Source organism: Hylobates moloch, unplaced genomic scaffold (assembly GCF_009828535.3).
Source record: "Hylobates moloch isolate HMO894 unplaced genomic scaffold, HMol_V3 SCAFFOLD_9, whole genome shotgun sequence".
Classification (NCBI taxonomy): Eukaryota; Metazoa; Chordata; class Mammalia; order Primates; family Hylobatidae; genus Hylobates; species Hylobates moloch.
The window spans coordinates 124,635,386-124,653,710 of record NW_026652284.1 but is presented as its reverse complement, the minus strand read 5'-3'; the positions used below and the strand labels follow the sequence as shown (position 1 = coordinate 124,653,710).

The window sequence follows — 18,325 nt, the reverse complement described above, 5'->3', positions numbered from 1 at the left end:
AGGAGGCAGGAATTGGGACACTGGACCCACAGATGAGGAAACCTACTTTACACACACTGCCTGGCTCTGTAGATAGAAAGACTGACATGTGAACTATGGTTACAGAACAGAATGTAACTCCGTCAGCCACACAACGTAAAAATGAAGGCATATCCTACTTCTGGATACATACGCAAAAGAAATGAAAATTGGGCTGGGCGCGGTGGCTCATACCTGTAATTCCAGCACTTTGGGAGTTGAGGGGGGCAGATCACCTGAGGTCAAGACCAGCCTGGCCAAAATGGCAAAACCCCGTCTCTACTAAAAATACAAAAAAGTAGGCTGGGTACAGTGGCTCACGCCTGTAATCCCAGCACCTTGGGAGGTTGAGGCGGGTGGATCATGAGGTCAGGAGCTCAAGACCATCCTGGCCAACATGGTGAAACCCGTCTCTACTAAAATTACAAAAATCAGCTGGGCATGGTGGCGGGCGCCTGTAGTCCCAGCTACTCGGGAGGCTGAGGCAGGAGAATCGCTTGAACCCAGGAGGCAGAGGTTGCAGTGAGCCGAGATCACTGCACTCTAGCCTGGCGATAGAGTGACACTGTCTCAAAAAAAAAAAAAAAAAAAAAGTTAGCTGGGCATGCTGGCATGTGCCTGTAGTCCCAGCTACTTGGGAGGTTGAGGCAGGGAGAATTGCTTGAACCCAGGAGGTGGAGGTTGCAGTGAGCCGAGATTGTGCCACTGCACTCCAGCCTGGGCGATAGTGTGGGCAGCAAGCCACCCAGGCACCGAGGTAAGAGACCAAGGACACAAGCTGTTCCAGTATAATAAAATATAAAACAAGAATAGTCATACCAGATATAGATCTTAGATATGATTATATATGAATATCATTAATCATTAGTTTGTAGTAATTGCTCTTTATCCCAATATTATAATAATCCCTGCTCTATAATCATACCTAGGAAAAACCAGGCCATACAGAGATAGGAGCTGAGGGGACATAGTGAGGTGTGACCAGAAGACAGGAGTGCGAACCCTTCTGTTATGCCTGGACAGGGCCATCAGAGGGCTCCTTGGTCTAGCGGTGACGCCAGCGTCTGGGAAGATGCCCATTGCCAGGCAGACCGTGGTCTAGCGGTAGCAAAAGGTGTCAAGGAACAACACTCGCTACTTAGCAGACCGGGAAAGGGAGTCTCCTTTTCCCCGGGGAGTTTAGAGAAGACTCTGCTCCTCCACCTCTTGTGGAGGGTCCGACACCAGTCAGGCTTTCCCTCAGTTATCCGGAGGCCTAACCGTCTCCCTGTGATGCTGTGCTTCAGTGGTCACGCTCCTAGTCCACCTTCATGTTCCATCCTGTACACCTGGCTCTGCTTTCTAGATAGCAGTAGTTAATTAGTGAAAGTACTAAAAGTCTCTGATATGTAGAAATAATGGCGTAAGCTGTCTTTCTCTTTGTCTTCTCTCTCTCTCTGCCTCGGCTGCCAGGCAGGTAAGGGCCCCCTGTCTAGTGGACACGTGACCCACGTGACCTTACCTATCACTGGAGAAGACTCACATTCTTTACCCTGCCCCTTTTGCTTTGTGTCCAATAAATAACAGCACAGCCAGACATTCGGGGCCACTACCGGTCTCCGCGCATTGGTGGTAGTGGTCCCCTGGGCCCAGCTGCCTTTTCTTTTATCTCTTTGTCTTGTGTCTTTATTTCTACACTCTCTCATCGCCGCACACGGGGAGAGACCCACCGACCCTGTGGGGCTGGACCCTACACGATAGAGCAAGACTCCATCTAAAAAATAAGTAAATAAAAATAAAATAAAAAATAAGAAAACTATAAACTGGCCAGGAGCGGTGGCTCATGCCTATAATCTCAGCACTTTGGGAGGCCGAGGCAGGCGGATCACTTCAGGTCAGGAGTTTGAGACCAGCCTGGCCAACATGGAGAAACCCCGTCTCTACTAAAAATACAAAAATTAGGGCCGGGCGTGGTGGCTCACGCTTGTAATCCCAGCACTTTGGGAGGCCGAGGCGGGCGGATCATGAGGTCAGGAGATCGAGACCACGGTGAAACCCCGTCTCTACTAAAAACACAAAAAATTAGCCGGGCGTGGTGGCGGGCGCCTGTAGTCCCAGCTACTCGGAGAGGCTGAGGCAGGAGAATGGCATGAACCCGGGAAGCGGAGCTTGCAGTGAGCAGAGATTGCGCCACTGCACTCCAGTCAGGGTGACAGAGCGAGACTCCGTCTCAAAAAAAAAAAAAAAAAAAAAAAAAAAAAAAAAAAAATACAAAAATTAGCTGGGTGTGGTGGTACATGCCTATAGTCCCAGCTGCTTGGGAGGCTGGGGCAGGAGAATCGCTTGAACCGGGGAGGCCAAGGCTGCAATGAGCCGAGATGACACCACTGCACTTGGCGAGACTCCATCTCAAAAAAAAAAAAAAAAAAAAAAAAAAAACAAAGCAGCGGCCGGGCACAGTGGCTCACACCAGTAATCCGAGCACTTTGGGAGGCCAAGGTGGGCAGATCACGAGGTCAGGAGTTCGAGACAAGCCTGGCCAGCATGGTGAAACCCTATCTCTACTAAAAATACAAAAAATTAGCAGGGCATGGTGGCGGGCACCTGTAGTCCCAGCTACTCAGAAGGCTGAGGCAGGAGAATTGCTTGAACCCAGGAGGCAGAGGTTGTAACGAGCCGAGACCGTGCCACTGCACTCCAGCCTGGGCAACAGAGCAAGACTCTGTCTCAAAAAAAACAAAACAAACAAAAAAAAGAAAGAAAGAAAAAGGGAATCAACTACAGATACACACAACCACTTGAATCTCCAAAACATTGTCGTCTGGCAAAATAAATCAGACATAAAAGTATTCATTCCATGTAATTCCATTGATGTGAAATTATTTTATTTTTTGAGACGGAGTTTCGCTCTTTTTGCCCAGGCTAGAGTGCAATGGTGCGATCTCGGCTCACCGCAACCTCCGCCTCCCACGTCCAAGGGATTCTCCTACCTCAGCCTCCCGAGTAGCTGGAATTACAGGCATGCGCCACCAGGCCCGGCTAACTTTTTGTATTTTTAGTAGAGACAGGGTTTCTCCATGGTGGTCAGGCTGGTCTCGAACTCCCAACCTCAGGTGATCCACCCGCCTCAGCCTCCCTAAGTGTTGGGATTGCAGGCGTGAGCCCCAACGCCCAGCCGATGTGAAATTCTTAAAAAGGGACGCCAAACCTACAGTAATAGAAAGCAGATCACTATTGCCCGGGCTGGGTATGAGGAAGGGCTTACCACAGAGGAGCACGAGAGAACTTTTGGGGGCAATGGAAATGTTTTATATTGACGGTGTTTACAAAACCCATCAAACAGGCCGGGCGCGGTGGTCACGCCTGTAATCCCAGCACTTTGGGAGGCCGAGGTGGGCGGATCACGAGGTCAGGAGTTCGAGACCATCCTGGCCAACATAGTGAAACCCCGTCTCTACTAAAAATACAAAAAAATTAGCAGGGCATGATGGCGGGTGCCTGTAGTCCCAGCTACTCGGGAGGCTGAGGCAGGAGAATGGCGTGAACCCGGGAGGTGGAGCTTGCAGTGAACTGAGATTGCACCACTGCACTCCAGCCTGGGCGACACAGCGTGAGACTCCATCAAAGAAAAACCCATCAGACAAAACCCATTAAACAAAACCCATCACAGAAAACCCATTAAAATAGGTGCATCTTACTGTAAGTTACACCTCAATAAAGTTTGATGTAAAAAATCAATGTATGGGCCGGGCGCAGTGGCTCACGCCTGTAATCCCCGCACTTTGGGAGGCTGAGGCAGGAGGATAATGAGGTCAGGAGTTTGAGACAATTCTGGCCAACATGGTGAAACCCCATCTCTACTAAAAGTATAAAAATTACTGGCCGTGGTGGCATGTGCCTGTAGTCCCAGCTACTTGGGAGACTGAGGCAGGAGAACCGCTTGAATTCGGGAGACGGAGGTTGCAGTGAGCTGAGATCGCACCACTGCACTGCAGCCTGGCGACAGAGCAAGACTCTGTCTCAAAAAAAAAAAAAAAAAAAAGATACAAAAATTAGCTGGCATGGTAGCATGTGCCTGTAATCCCAGCTACTGGGGAGGCTGAGGCAGGAGAATCATTTGAACGCGGGAGGCAGAGGTTGCAGTGAGTGGAGATCGTGCCAGCGCACTCCAGTCTGGGCAACAGAGTGAGACTCCCTCTCAAACAAACAAAAAAACAGAAAGCCACATGGTCAGCAAAGCCTAAAATGTTTACTTCCTAGCCCTTCACCGTAAAAGCTGGCCAACCCCTGGTCTAGCACATTTATTTGGTGCTGCCAGCTTCATCATCACCCCCGCGTTCATCAGCTGCTCCTTCTGTCCGGAAAGTTCTTCCACCGGATCTTAGGACAGCATGCTCCTTCTTGGGACTAGGGTCACATCTTAAGTGCAACCTCCTCAGAGATCTTCTGTGGTTACCTTGTCATTCTCTTACCTCATCACCTTGTTTTAATTCTTGACATGCCAGTTACTGTTTGTTTCCCTGCTGCATCCTAAGAACTTGGCCAGTTCCTGACTCACAGGAAGCACTCAGTTAAGTGCAGTGGGCTGAACAGGTGAACAGCTACTGAGCCTCTGGCACAGGGGTCCCAGCACAGGATGCGACGTGGAAGGCTCCGAGCTCCTGGCCCAGCAAGTCTGACGAAAAGGCCTCACTTAGGTGTGCGTGCACCAGTGCCAGGAGAGCCTCGGCATGAAAGAAGGGCCTGGAACTGCCACCCAGTTCTCATTTTGGCCAATGGGTAGGTGTGTCACAAGTGCTAGGGTTAGGACACGCTCGGGGAAGAGCAAGGGTGGAGCTGGGGGTGCTGGTACAGTCTGTGGGGTCACCTGAGACACAGGTTCCTAAGCTGCATGCAGTGGAGAGCTGTATCAATCGGCTGTTCATTCAGACCAGAGGTTCAAGAATCCCTAGAACACAGACCCCAAAGTACAGTCATACAGGAGGAGCCCCCTTGCTAGGTGCCAGCCCAGGCAACCCTCGGGGCAAAGCGGAGTCCAGGTGCATCCCAAGCAGGTGAGGGATGAGGCCAGGACAGGCCAATCAAGAGACACGAGGGATGGCCCCAGCCAACAGGGAGGAAATCCAGCTCCAATATCAGGAGGGGGAAGGACCTCCTAAAGCCTTCCCCATCCCAACCCGAGCCCGGGGGACTTGGGGCAGGGGCAGGCAGCTGGCTCTGTAGAGCTCTGAGCGTCCACCACAGTGACAAGCATGGAGCCAGCAAGTGTGCTAGTCCACCAGGCAGCCCCCAGCCCCTCAGGCAACCCAGCCGCACGCCGCCGGAGCTCCTCTCGGCGAGTCGTGGCCCTGGGTCCCTGAATCAGGCAGCGCAGCTAGAGGCCTCTTCAGGAGGCCCAGGGTACTGCAGGCAAGACCCTTCTCCCAGAGAAACCCCAATACGTCGAGGAAGCAACTGGGGCGCCAAGACGCCCAGGAGGGCTCACTGCTGGGCTAGACACGCTTTGAAAAAGGCAGCGGTACCCCCGCCTCCACCTCCACCCCCAGGTAGGAATCCAGGAAGAAAAGGAAGGCACAGAGGTTTGGGGAGGGCTAACTGCTCTGTCTCCCCTAAGCCTAGAATGACTCCGTACACGGCTCCCCTCTCTGCACCCATGGAAATTAATCCCACCGTGCCCGGGGCCTCCGCTCTGGTACAGACAGGGGCCCACACCAGTCCTGGACACTCCCTCCCAGGCGGGGTGCTTGCTTAGTTAGTAATTCTTGCCCTGATCCTAATTCCTGAGGGGTGGTCCGGGCGCCCCGCACTACAAGTGAGGTCATTTGAATCCCTGAAAGTTGAAGGCACTTGCCCCAGAAAGACTCCACTTTCTCCTTCAGCCTAGCTCCAAGGCCCACACAAGGCTTAAGCTTGGGTAAGTCCCTTCTCTGCGGCCTTGATTTCCTCATCTAAAAATGAAGGTAATTCCGAAGCTGTCTACCTGACCGACGGGCTGCGGAGAATCCACACACCTTCGCCTTGGAACAAAATGTGAAGCGCCCACCGGCAGCCTTCGGCTCCCTGCTTTTCCTGACGCTTGGCATCTGCTGCCCTGGGCCTCAGCCAGCAACGCCCAAGGCGGCCCGGCGGGACCTGTGCCCTGGGCGCCCGCGTGCCGGCAGCCGCGTCTCCCGAGGGCCCCTCCCCGGCGTCCTCCCTCGCCAGCCTCCTCTCTCCCCTCGGTCTCCTCCTCCTCCCGACCTTCCCGGCCTCCTCCCTCCTCTCTGCCTCATCCTTCCCCGGCCCGGCCTCCTCTCTCGGTGTGGACCCAGTGCCCCTCCTTCCCGGGCCCGCCACTGCTGTCCCTGGCCGGGGCCCCTCTCCCTCGCTCCGCTCCCGCCATAGGACCCGGGAGTCCGCGCCTCACCTCGCGCCCCGCGCCGACCGCCGCGCAAGTGGGTCCGCTGGCTTCCGCAGGTCAGTGGGCCCCGCGCTCCCTGAGGCGCTGCGGGGGCGGGCCCCGCGCCCGGCCCTCGCCATGGCAACGCTACACTTCCGGCTGGCGCTACACACAGCCGGAAGCCGCGGTGCCCCGTGGGAGCCGGGGGCGGAGCCAGGGGGAGGGACGGTCGGGGGCGGGGCCCGGGGAGGGACGGTCGGTGGCGGGGGCCAACACGGGGACAGCTGCGGGCGGCCGGGCGAGTCCTCCGCGGCTGGGACCTCCTTGGGGCCCGGGTGGGATGAGAATGGCTCAAAGTGCTCCAAGGATCCCGGGACGGTGGTCATTGATTTATGCTGGACAAAACCGAGTCATCGTGGGCAACAGGACGGGCGCCAGCGGAATGAGTGGCAGCTTTGGGGGTGGTTTCGGGCCCGGGACAGTGCGGTCGGAGAAGAGCGGTCAGAACTTGGGGAGCCTCCAGCGCCCCACCAAGGAGGCTCCAGTGGAGAGGGGGGTGCCTTAAAACTTATGGAAGACCGGGCGCGGTGTCTCAGGCCTGTAATCCCAGCACTTTGGGAGGCCGAGGCGGGCGGATCACGAGGTCAGGAAATCGAGACCATCCTGGCTAACACGATGAAACCCCGTCTCTACTAAAAATACAAAAAATTAGCCGGGCGTGGTGGTGGGCGCCTGTAGTCCCAGTTACTCGGGAGGCTGAGGCAGGAGAATGGAGTGAACCCGGGAGGCGGAGCTTGCAGTGAGCCGAGATCGCACCACTGCACTCCAGCCTGGGCAACAGAGTGAGACCTTGTCTCAAAACAACAACAACAACAAACACTTGTAGGAAAGAACGACGCCTTGCTGACCGAGTGGGGTAAGAAGCCACAAGTATTAGCCTCATGAAGCACAGGACTGTGCAGCCATAACCTAGGGAACACAGCAGAGACGGCCCTAGCGGCGTCGAGGTGGTGACAGGAGTCCTGAGGGAAACCACGTGGGGTCTGAGGAGAGAGTCAGAGATAGAAGGAAAAGGGGCACCACCCGACCAGGGGCGTGGGGGGCAGGAGCAGTGTGGCACCCCACCTATAAGGACCCTTGTGGCCCAGGCCTCCTCCTGGACACTCGCTGCCTGTCCCTCCCCTCCGCACCTTGGGGTGTGCTGGACCCCACCGTATGCTGCAGATTTTCAGCCCTTTGAGGTAATCATGGCGGAGGCTGCACAAGAAAAGCTGAATTCTCAGAGTGAAGGGCAAAAGTGTATCCCTGGGCTCCCGTGTGTCTGGGGGCCCTTGGCCTGGTGCCAGCACCAACCACCGCTGCTAATTCCCAGAGCTGCTATCCTCTTGGGCAAACTTGCCCCTTGTGAGGGAGGAGAACCTGGGCTTTGGGGCAGGATACATAATACCAGCCTTGCTTGGCTGGAGGAGCAGAGATGGCTAGGGAGGAGGAGGTGAGCGGTCCACCTGGGCTCCTGAAGCAACTTCCAGGAAATCAGTTGAGTCAGTGTGTCCCCCTTTTGTTCCCAGGGTGGGGGCTTCATGGCCTTCTCCTCCAGGAAGCTCCACCTGATCATATCCTGGGTGGGTATCCAGCCCCCACAGTTCAGGGCCTACTAGCTGCTAGGTCTTGAACTCCAGGGGCGCCCCACTCCTTGGGAGCTTGGCATGGGCTAATTACTCCCCCATCTGTTAAATGGGGTCCTGAAATTGGCCAGGGAAGACGGGACAAACTAGCCATGGGTCATCGCAGCCCCTTTGAAGCGGGGCCTGGCCACCCAAGGGCAGCTCAGGGGTGGAAACTGAGGCTTCAGGAGAAGCCCCCACTAGAATCCTCTCTGCCCCTCCCTTCCAGATTAACCAAAACCTGCTAATTGTGGCAGCCCTCAGCATGCTCCCCTCCCCCACAGCCTCTTCCTCCCTTCTCTCCCCTCCCCCTTCCATCCGAATGATAAAGGCCCCAGCCCGGCCTCAGGTCCCGGCCCTACCTCCTACACTGCCCTGCGCCCTCCACCCGGCCAGGCCCCTGCCCACGCTGTCTACCGTCCCGCATGGGGCCCTGCAGCGGCTCCCGCCTGGGGCCCCCAAAGGCAGAGTCTCCCTCCCAGCCCCCTAAAAGGAGGAAGAAGAGGTACCTGCGACATGACAAGCCCCCCTACACCTACTTGGCCATGATCGCCTTGGTGATTCAGGCCGCACCCTCCCGCAGACTGAAGCTGGCCCAGGTAAGCGGGCCCCGGCCCCCACTCTCTTTCCCCAGACTCGTTCCCCACCCACTCCAGGCTGAAGCCCTGACCCCCACCCCTTCCTAGCCCACCCAGGTATGCCAGTGGGACCAGTCCTGAGAGCTGAGGGCCTCAAGGCACGACCCTTCTCCGGGAGCCCCTTGCCCCTTCTGCCGCCCTTCCGCGCAGAAATGTCCTTCTTCGGGGAGCGCAGGGGCCGGCACCGCGCGCCCCTGAGTCCGGTAGTGGGGGAGGGGTGGGGCGCTACCCCCTCCCCGTCTGGGCTCACGGCGCCGGCCGGCCGCCTGGCGGTTTCAGATCATCCGTCAGGTCCAGGCCGTGTTCCCCTTCTTCAGGGAAGACTACGAGGGCTGGAAAGACTCCATTCGCCACAACCTTTCCTCCAACCGATGCTTCCGCAAGGTGGGGCAGGCCAGGGTCGGAGCCCCGGGGCCGGGCGCGCGCGGAAGTCCTGAGCATCCGAGGTCGGGCAGCCCCACCCATGTCTGACCCCCACACCCAGGTGCCCAAGGACCCTGCAAAGCCCCAGGCCAAGGGCAATTTCTGGGCGGTCGACGTGAGCCTGATCCCAGCTGAGGCGCTACGGCTGCAGAACACGGCCCTGTGCAGGCGCTGGCAGAACGGAGGTGCGCGTAGAGCCTTCGCTAAGGACCTGGGCCCCTACGTGCTGCACGGCCGGCCATACCAGCCGCCCAGTCCCCCGCCGCCACCCAGCGAGGGCTTCAGCATCAAATCCCTGTTAAGGGGGTCCGGGGAGGGGGCACCCTGGCCGGGCCTAGCTCCACAGAACAGCCCAGTTCCTGCAGGCACGGGGAACAGTGGCGAGGAGGCGGTGCCCACCCCACCCCTTCCCTCTTCTGAGAGGCCTCTGTGGCCCCTCTGCCCCCTTCCTGGCCCCACGAGAGTGGAGGGGGAGACTCTGCAGGGGGGAGCCATTGGGCCCTCGACCCTCTCCCCAGAGCCTAGGGCCTGGCCTCTCCACTTACTGCAGGGCACCTCAGTTCCTGGGGGACTGTCCAGCGGGGGACACAGGGCCTCCCTCTGGGGGCAGCTGCCCACCTCCTACTTGCCTATCTACACTCCCAATGTGGTAATGCCCTTGGCACCACCACCCACCTCCTGTCCCCGATGTCCACCGTCAACCAGCCCTGCCTACTGGGGGGTGGCCCCTGAAACCCGAGGGCCCCCAAGGCTGCTCTGCGATCTAGACGCCCTCTTCCAGGGGGTGCCACCCAACAAAAGCATCTACGACGTTTGGGTCAGCCACCCTCGGGACCTGGCGGCCCCTGGCCCAGGCTGGCTGCTCTCCTGGTGCAGCCTGTGAGGCTCCTAAGACAGGGGCCGCTCCTCCCTCCCGCTCCCACCCCCACCTTGTTGACAGGGAGCCAAGGCGAGGCGGCTGTCTGCGACCACAGCAGCCTCGAAACACCAGGCAGCAGCCTTGCCGGGAGTCCACGGTGTTTATTGGACCACCCCACGCATGGCCGTGGCCCAGCTGGGCACAACCCTCACCCTGGTCAGTCATGCCTCTGTTTCTCCTACACTCAGAGGCAGGGCTGGAGGGGCAGGGCTGAGCCTGGAATAGCCCTTCCTAGTCCCCTCTTCTCAGCCCACTACCCATCCATCCGTCACCAGCCGTCACCTCCCCTCCCGTGCTCCAGGCTGGGGGAGGGAGAGCCCAATGGTGGGTCCAGCCTGAAGTCCTGCCATCTCTCATCTGTCTGGGAAGGAGGTAGCACCTTTTTCGGGAAAGGGGTTAGGGAGTAAAGACTGCACCCTACATGGTCCTGGTGGTGGGGAGGGTAACAGTAAAGGAATTTGCAAGGTTTTAATGCCATGCCTGATTTTTGGGTCAGGAGTGGTGACTTGGGTAACCACTTGGCGGGGGGCCTGGGATTCCCTGCTGTGTGCCGTGATAACAGCAAATGGTGATAAGGAGGAAGCCAAGACCTGTGGCCTGATGCAGGGCTGGGGGCGGGGGGTGATCACTTCACCAGGCACAACACACTTCACTGGCTGCGGAGGTGGAGGGGTGACTCTGGGAGTTCAGGGACAGTGGATCCAAAGAGGCTGGGGAGCTTGTGCCCTGGGAGACGGGGTACAGGGACTTCACTACCGCCTCTGCCAGCAGAGACCTGGCCTGAGACCCCATGGGCAGGGCCGCGACCCAGGACTACAGGGGCAGGCCCTCTGCGGGCGCGAGGGCCGAGCCTGAGCCGTTGTCGGGACTGGGGCATGGAGGACTGCCAGGGGACGGCGTAGGGGTGCAGGGGGTCCCGGTGAGCGGAGTGTCGGTACTGAGGGAGGAGGGCGTCCCGGAGGAGCGCGGGACCCTGCGGCGCCGGGCTGGCCCCAGCTCCACTTGACCCACTCGCTCGGCGAACTTGAGTGAGCAGACTGTCTCCCCGAGATCCTCCGGCCGCGTGGAGATCTGCGGGCAAGAGGCGCGGGTGGGCGGGCCCGGGTGGGTGGCGACCGGCATGTACACACCTGCCCCGCGCCTGCGCCGCCCCGGCGCCCACCTGCAGCAGCAGCACCGCGGTGGTGCCTGGGCCCAGCGCCGGCTGCAGCAGTCGCGTGAGCTGCGAGTCGCGGAAGGGCACGTGCGGCCGGTGGGCCCGCAGTGCGGCCATCACGCCTCCTAGCGCCAGCAGCGAGCGGTTTATGGTCTGGGCCTCCCGCAGGCGCCGGGCGCCGTCTGGGTCTCCCCGCGGCGGGCCGGCCGCTCCTGCCTTCCGTGCGCGTTCGGATCCCGCCAGGTCCACCAGGTGCAGCGTGCCTAGAGGGGCAAGCGAGCCCGACATGGGGGAAGGCCGGGCCTCGGGTGCGCTGGAGACTCCGCAGGGCTCAGGCACCGGCCGTGGTACCTGCGGTGCCTGGAGCGCGCGGTGGAGACGCCGCGCGCAGCGTCAGCGTGACCAGGGCGTGCGAGCGGGAGCTGCGCTGGTTCATGGCGGTGGCGGCGGTGGCCCGGTTGCTCCTCCCCAGTTTCAGCATCTGGAAGGCGGAGCGACAGGGCTGGTCAGGTGCAGGGTCCTCGCCCCAAAGTGGAAGCACGGGGCGGGGTCTCGGAGGGCGGTGCAGCCCTACCTGGTGCAACGTCTCTAGATTGGGCACGTCCCAGTGGGTGAGGCCAGCCACCTGGATCCCGCCCTGGCCTTCTGGGCCCTGCCTCACGGCCAGGCGCTCGGGAGGTCCTGGGGCAAGGAGGTCCCTGGTGAGAAAGGGGAAAGTCTTGGTTCCAGAGTTCTCTGGAAATCCGGAAGGGCCCTGGGCCAGTGGTGGGGAGAAGGCCTCCCTGGTGGAGTAGCCCACCTGACAGCCTCATTGTAGATCTCTACCATGCTGAGTGTCACCCGGTGCTGCCGGCCGGCCCCCATCTCCCGGAACAGCGACTGCAGCGCCCTAGGAACTATGCCGGGGTCCTCAGGAGGGCCCTGAGAATGGGGTGGGGTGCACACTGGGCTCACATCCAAGTCATGCAGGGCTCCTGGAGCCTCCCCCACGGGGGCGTGAGCTCTGTCCCACCTCCATGCTGTAGGTCTTCCCGGTCCCTGTCTGGCCATAGGTGAAGATGCAGACGCTGTAGCCTCGGAGGCAGGACAGCACCGCAGGTTCCAGCTCTCTGAAGACCTGGGGGAGGCGGGAGAATGTGTTTCGAGTCCTCCCCACACTGCCTGTTTATGACCTATTTGGTGGGGTGGGGAGTGCCGTGAAGGCAGGTGTGAGCAGAGCCTAGTCCCCTGGGAGAATGGCTCTAAGCGACCATAGGGAGGGTGTGTCCTACAGAGACCCTCTGTCTCCCTAGAGAAGGTGGTGCTTGCAAGAATTTGCCAGGCAAAGAAGGGAAAAGACGCAGTGAGAAGAGGAACAGCCTATGCAGAGGCTCTGGAGTCCTGCAGACCATGTAGGCGGCCTGGGGACAGCAGTTAAGAGCGCAGGTGTGGTGTCCCTAATGTGGAAGCCAACATGAAAAAAAGAAAAATCCCAGCATTTTGGGAGGCCGAGGTGGGTGGATTGGTTGAGCTCTGGAGTTTGAGATCAGCCTAGGCAACATGGTGAAACCCTGTCTCTACAAAAATTAGCCAGGCATGGTGTTGCACATCTGTGGTCCCAGCTACTCGGGAGGCTGAGGTGGAAGGATCTCTTGAGCCCAGGAAGCAGAGGTTGTAGTGACCTGAGATCGCGCCACTGCACTCCAGCCTGATGACAAAGTGTGACTCTGTCAAAAAAAAAATAAATATATACATATATATATAGTAAAAATTTTTTTAAATGTTTAAAAGAGCCCAGATGGGCTGGGCAAGGTGGCTCACGCCCGTAAGCCCAGCCAGCACTTTGGGAGGCCAAGGCAGGCAGATCACAAGGTCAGGAGTTCGAGACCAGCCTGGCAAACACGGTGAAACCCTGGCTCTACTAAAAATACAAAAATTAACCGGGCATGGTGGCACACACCTGTAATCCCAGCTACTTCGGAGGCTGAAGCAGGAGAATTGCTTGAACCCAGGAGGCGGAGGTTGCAGTGAGCCGAGATCGCACCACTGCACTACAGCCTGGGCGACAGAGTGGGATTCCATCTCAAAAATAAAGAAAAAAAAAAAGAGCCCAGATGTTGGGGTGTGACTGCTCGGTTCAAACCCGGGTATGATTGGAGTTTACTCATTGGCCTTCCTGTGCCTCAGTTTCCCGTGAGAGGTAAGGGCTGCCGTGGCACCTGCTGTGAACACTCGTGGGAGTGCACCCAGAGGGCTACAGCAGTACCTGCCTCACAAAGCATGACCCCAGGAAGGGCCTGCAGGTACGGGGGATGGTGACCAGCCAGGCCTGCTGGCGTCCAGGCACAGACAGGTGCTGAGAGACACAAGGTTGGGACATTCACCCCATTGGCACTGGACACCAACAGTTTTTTGAGCAACAACATGGCTGGCTTTTATGCCCAGAAAGTCGCTGGTAACAGGGTGGACTGTCAGCTCTGTTTGAAGACAGCCACAAGGCTAGAATCTAGAATTCTGTGTTCTGTGTGGTCACTGAGATTCCATGATTGCATGGAGGTGGTACTGTGGATGACATTCAGGAGCACATCATGGCACCACTGCAGAAACAGGAACACAGATGAGGGGCTTGTCCACAGATGCCTTTGGTTGAGACACATTGAATTAGAGGACCCTGTCCAGGACGGCTGTCCAGAGGACAGTGCACAAGGCATGCCCTGCGCAGGGCTGCAGTTTGGGGTGGGGCTAAGGCCAGAGGAATGTGTAGGATGAAGAAATAAGTGGTTGGAAAAGCGGGAATCAGGGTGACCCTGGTCACCTGCTGGGCAGTCGTCCCCCTGTCCCTGTGAGGCTGGCAGGCAGCCTGGGTGTGAGTCGCTGCCATTCTGCCCCTTAGTCTCCCCTGGCTCTGAGCTGCCATCTTCTCAGCTATGGGAGCTCTAGCAGCAAAGGGCACGTGCAGATGAAAATGTGTATGAAGGTGGGGTGGGCTGGGGCTGGAGCCCCTGCTTTTCCACAGGTGTCTGGCAGAAAAAGGGTAAGGAAGCAGAGTGGGATCCAGGCAAGGCAGAGAGAGCACACTAAGACTAGAAGCTTGCCTGCTCACCCATGGCCCCCACCACCCACCACCTGCCTTGGGGCCACAAAGCAATGAGGGGCCTCATAGCCCGGCAGACCCTGGACCCCAGCAAAGGGGAGTGGGCAGGCAGTGAAGCCTGGGAGGAGGAGGCACCAAGCTGGGCTGCCTGCCCTGCTTCCCAGCCCCCTCGGTTCCCTCTCCTTCCTGGCTACAGCCCAGCCACCCTCTCTCCTCCAGGTGGACAGCCAGACTGAGAAGGGGAAACTGGAGCCTCTCCTGCTCTTCAGGGAACTCTGAGAAAGGGTCAGGATGGGTGCAAAGGCAGGCTGTCACCTCCTCCTGGCTGGCATCTGGAGGGAAGACCCAGTCTAGGCGGAATCGACGATGGCGCCCCCGGTAGCAAGTGGTGACAGTGCCCCCTGGGCCAGGCTCCACGCTCACGAGGCTGGAGGATGTCCCTGGCCTCAGCCGACACAGCACACGGATATTTCCTGCAGTGGGGATCAGGTCAGCGGAATGCCTCGCAGACCCTAAAGCACAGAGAGGCTGTACTTCCTCCAGCCGCCCTCCCTGCCCGCCCTGGGCTCCCAAGCCTGTCATACCCTTGAGTTCTGGCAGCCGCCCCGGGCATCCGGCTGGGGGCCCTTGCTGCCCCTCAGGGAGCTGAGTACCAGGCCCTCCAGATGACAGTGCCCCCAAGGCCCAGGACACCTGAGGCAACAGGGATGTACAGAAAGAAAGGGGTCAGCCAAGGAGCTGCGGAGGTGGGGGGGTGGGAGGGTCCTGAGAGCAGCAGGGAGCCCCCACAGGGCCGCTCAGCTGTACTAAGCCACAACTTTCAGTGGCTCTGGGCCCCTGGGGACATCATTCAGTAACCCCAGGATAAAGCCCAGGAATGGCAAGCAGGGACACCACATTCTGTCTCCTCCGTGCTTCTGGGCAATGCTTTAAGAGTTTACTGTCACCCAAGTATGCACAGAATTAAAACAAGGCCCAGAAGTGAAGTCCCACCCTGGGTCACACAGAAGCTGTTTGGGTTCCAGAGCCCCACTTATTAGTACAGCCAACTCCCCAGGAGCGCCCCTGTCAGAAGAACAGTGAATAGGCTGCCCAGAGAGGAGGGGCTAGGCAGGGAGGGGTCCTGACCTGGCCCCGGGCCTCACTCAGCGAACCCTGACAGCTCTGGGTAAAGGTGCTGACCAAACCTCGGAGGTCCCCGCAGCCCTGACGCAGGCTGGCCATCCGTGCCCGAAGTCCTGGAGAGGGAAGTCTGTTGAAAGGGAAGGCCCAGACTCCAGGGCCTCCCATGAGCCCCAGCCCCAGTCCTTACCTGCCAGCTGCCCATGCATCTGCTGTAGCTCACGCCTGCAGTTCTGCTCTGTCTCCTGCTGGAGCTGCTGGAGGGCCCCTTGAAGGCCCTGCAGCTGCACCTCCTGCACCCCCAGCTGCCCCGCCCAACCCCACCCCTGTCACTGAGGAAACAGGCACTTACCAGGCCCTGCCTCAGGTAAGCCTCTCCCAGTACCCCGGCCCTCCTCACCCCTGAGCCACAGATCCCTGGGCCCCATGCCCACCTGGGCTCGGAGGGCTTCTGTGGTGTCCTGGGCCTCCTGAAGCCGGCCCTGGAGCTCTACCAATGCCTCCGCCTCCTCCTGCGGGAGGGTGGGGGCCAGGAGGGACTCAGAGAGGAACGGTCTGCGGTACCATTTCACAGATGGGAAAGTCAAGTCAAGAGGTGGGCAGAGCTGGCTGTGAACCCATGCCTCCCAACTCCACGCAGAGCTCCTTCCCACGGTCCCTCTGCTCTCCTGGGGTCAGCCACTCAGAGGAGCCACGGAGAGGGGGGTCCTCCCATGGGCATCAGCCTCCCTGATGGGGCTGCCCTGCACAGACCATCCCAGGAGGTCCTGAGGAGGTTCGAGCCCTGTGGCTGCATGTCAGGTGTGCAAGAGCCCCAGGCTGCAGGAACGGCTGCATCTCGGGAGCAGAGTACCTGCGGAGCCCTGATGGGGGGCCCGGAGCCCCAGTGCAACAGGAGGTCCCGCATGAGGCTCAGGCTCTGCTTCAGGGCCTCGTTCTCCAGGGTCAGATGCTGAACCCTTTTCTCTGAGTCTGTCGCCCCCTGGTGGACAGAAAGCCTCGGCACTCACCTGAAGCACCCCCTCCGTGCCCGGCCCTACCAGGTCCCCCGCAGCCTCACCACGCCCAGGCGCAGTCGACCCAACTCCTCCTCCTGCTGTTCCAGCTGCTGCTTCAGCTCCTCCAGCTGGGGAGAAGTAAGAGAAACAGGGTGGACCTCCTTTTTCTGGCGACCCAGCCCCCAATCCCTTCTGGCTCCTGGAGCCTCACCTGTCCCAGGATGAGCTGCTCCAGCCGCTGCCACGCCCTCTGATCCTCCTCCAACTGGAGCGGCTGCTGTCCCTGGGCCTCATCCTCCAGTGGCTCGCCTGGGACTGTGGCGAAGTGGGAAGAGCTTTCTTCTTGGGATGTGGATCCTGGAGTAGGGTGGGCCCAGTTAGCACTGAAGAGGTCTCTGGTCCAAATCTTCCGGAACAGGACCCCGAACTCCAGGCCGCCCAGGTTCTACCGGGATTTGCTCCCTCCAGAGTCCTTCTTCAACTTACTGTCCTTTACTCACCATCTGGAGAGGGGGGCCGGGCCCGAGGGGCTGGCTGAGTCCCCTGGAGCAGGGCCTGCCTCCCCCTGGGGCTTCGAAGCCATGCCAGAAGGGCCAAGAGCTGGCTGGTCACTGTCAACAGTGGGGGGACCTCGCCAGACTGCGAAGAAGACAAGAATCAGAGCAAGGCTGTGAGAGCCAGGAAGGCCGGCGCAGGTGGTAGCTGCCAGCAGCCCCTCCGCCGCGCTCACCTGGCCCAGGTCGGCCGGGCTCCCGCAGCTCTCTTCCGCCCCCAGCTGGACAGAGAGGAACTCGGCGAGGCGCAGTAGGGCCTCTTCCAGGGACACCGCGGCCGCACGGCCCTCGGCTGCGCCTTCCGACCCATCCTCAAGCTCGGAGCTGCCTGCCGGTCAGAGAGGAGGGCGGGAGACATTTCGGTTCACCTGCTGGAGCCAGGCCTCCGCCCCTCCCTGGGAGGTCCCGGCACCGCCCTCGCACCGCGGGACTCCCAGCCCGCACCTACCGGCCAGGCCGGTCAGCTCGGTCCACAGCTCTGGCGAGGGCAGGTCTGGGCGCCGGCGATCCCGGGGCTTGCGGGCTCTCTAGGGAGGGGGCAGGGGGGCCCCTGAGGAGGGGGCAGGCAGCCTGCTGGCCCCTTCTCTCCGCGAACCGGGCCGGAGGATTGGGGCCGAAGTCTACGCTTCCAGCACCGGAGCCGAGCCGAGGGTCCTCGGCATGGCCCCGTCGCCCCGCGCCCCGTGCCCGCCCCCGCCCCGGGAACCTCGGCGTGGGGGTGGGGCAGGCGGCGGGGGACGACGGGCTGCACGGCCAGCCCCGATCACCTGGGCGGGGTCCCCAGGCTCCGCGGCCGCCGCGGCGCCACCATCCCTGCGGAAGAGGCTGTAGAAGATGTAGATTAGCAGCGAGTAAAAGGCGTACATGGGAGCGCGGGGCGGCAGAGGGCCCGCTTCGCGCCGCCCCGCGTCCCCGCGCCCAGAGTCGGCGCCCGCCCGCCGCAGTGCCGGTGCGCATGCTCGCGACGGCCGCCCCCACGGCCCGGCTCCCACGGCTCGAGGGCGAGCGCGGGGACTGGGGTACTAGAAACAGGTGCCCGCAGCCGCACCTGGAGACTCGCCGTTTCTCACGGCGCCGCCCCGCGCGCCCCAACCCCTACACCGCGGACACCGGGCTGAGAGCGCTCACGGTTCCCGCGACCCTCCTCTCGGAATCCCTCCCAACCTCCGCGTAGTCCCCCACCGCTCCGGTTTCGCGGAGCCTTCAACACGCGGGGGTTCTCCTTCCCCTCCCTGCAGCCCTGCCCAAACCCCGTCCCTTGCAGCCTCGCCCAGGCTCCTCCCCTCTCGGCCCCTCTCAGTCTCGCCCAGACCCCTCTCCTTGCAGCCCCGCCCAGTCCCCGCCCCCACAGCCACGCCCAGACCCCTCCTCATCGCATCCTCGCCCAGACCCCCTCCCTCTC

The 18,325-nt window shown here is 60.2% G+C and overlaps 3 protein-coding genes across 10 annotated transcripts in view; 1 reads left to right on the top strand and 2 right to left on the bottom strand.

Annotated features, from left to right (window-relative positions):
* Nucleotides 1-6,562, bottom strand: part of PPP1R16A (protein phosphatase 1 regulatory subunit 16A) — a 28,489-nt gene extending 21,927 nt beyond the window's left edge. For 2 of the 5 annotated variants that reach the window (XM_058443832.1, XM_058443831.1), the window contains exon 1: nucleotides 6,404-6,562. The gene's annotated coding sequence lies outside the window, so the exon portion shown is untranslated. Of the gene's footprint in view, nucleotides 1-5,977; nucleotides 6,166-6,403 lie in introns of those variants that run through there. The other 3 variants (XM_032760825.2, XM_058443834.1, XM_058443833.1) reach the window with 3 other exon arrangements.
* A 634-nt stretch (nucleotides 6,563-7,196) lies between these two features.
* Nucleotides 7,197-10,492, top strand: FOXH1 (forkhead box H1). Of its 2 annotated transcripts, XM_032760815.2 has the most exons (4): nucleotides 7,197-7,292; nucleotides 7,945-8,639; nucleotides 8,958-9,062; nucleotides 9,163-10,492. In XM_032760815.2, the coding sequence occupies exons 2-4, from the start codon at nucleotides 8,466-8,468 to the stop codon at nucleotides 9,982-9,984; spliced, it is 1,101 nt and encodes a 366-aa protein (XP_032616706.1). In that variant the 5' UTR covers nucleotides 7,197-7,292; nucleotides 7,945-8,465; the 3' UTR covers nucleotides 9,985-10,492. The 2 variants fall into 2 exon arrangements, with proteins under 2 accessions (XP_032616706.1, XP_032616705.1); XM_032760814.2 differs by lacking the exon at nucleotides 7,197-7,292 and having other exon boundaries at nucleotides 7,729-8,639.
* Nucleotides 10,107-18,109, bottom strand: KIFC2 (kinesin family member C2). Of its 3 annotated transcripts, XM_032760812.2 has the most exons (18): nucleotides 17,691-18,109; nucleotides 17,372-17,450; nucleotides 17,100-17,251; nucleotides 16,870-17,008; nucleotides 16,581-16,726; nucleotides 16,432-16,497; nucleotides 16,225-16,353; nucleotides 15,806-15,883; nucleotides 15,562-15,676; nucleotides 15,378-15,487; nucleotides 14,834-14,942; nucleotides 14,565-14,722; nucleotides 12,189-12,293; nucleotides 11,976-12,097; nucleotides 11,751-11,874; nucleotides 11,528-11,657; nucleotides 11,183-11,439; nucleotides 10,107-11,091 (listed from the first exon to the last, which is right to left on the bottom strand). In XM_032760812.2, the coding sequence occupies exons 1-18, from the start codon at nucleotides 17,787-17,789 to the stop codon at nucleotides 10,834-10,836; spliced, it is 2,376 nt and encodes a 791-aa protein (XP_032616703.1). In that variant the 5' UTR covers nucleotides 17,790-18,109; the 3' UTR covers nucleotides 10,107-10,833. The 3 variants fall into 3 exon arrangements, with proteins under 3 accessions (XP_032616703.1, XP_032616701.1, XP_032616702.1); XM_032760810.2 differs by having other exon boundaries at nucleotides 10,107-11,439; nucleotides 15,432-15,487; XM_032760811.2 differs by lacking the exons at nucleotides 15,378-15,487; nucleotides 15,562-15,676 and having other exon boundaries at nucleotides 10,107-11,439.
* Nucleotides 18,110-18,325: the final 216 nt, after the last annotated feature.

What these genes read in the sequence shown, in the direction of transcription:
- FOXH1 (XM_032760815.2), top strand. Translation starts at nt 8,466, where the DNA reads ATGGGGCCCTGCAGCGGCTCCCGCCTGGGGCCCCCAAAGGCAGAGTCT. An exon ending in GCAGACTGAAGCTGGCCCAG is followed by an intron (nt 8,640 to 8,957) that starts GTAAGCGGGCCC and finishes TGGCGGTTTCAG; the next exon opens with ATCATCCGTCAGGTCCAGGC. An exon ending in CCAACCGATGCTTCCGCAAG is followed by an intron (nt 9,063 to 9,162) that starts GTGGGGCAGGCC and finishes CCCCACACCCAG; the next exon opens with GTGCCCAAGGACCCTGCAAA.
- KIFC2 (XM_032760810.2), bottom strand. Translation starts at nt 17,789, where the DNA reads ATGTACGCCTTTTACTCGCTGCTAATCTACATCTTCTACAGCCTCTTC. An exon ending in CGAGCTGACCGGCCTGGCCG is followed by an intron (nt 17,252 to 17,371) that starts GTAGGTGCGGGC and finishes TCTGACCGGCAG; the next exon opens with GCAGCTCCGAGCTTGAGGAT. An exon ending in CCGGCCCCCCTCTCCAGATG is followed by an intron (nt 16,727 to 16,869) that starts GTGAGTAAAGGA and finishes ACCCTACTCCAG; the next exon opens with GATCCACATCCCAAGAAGAA.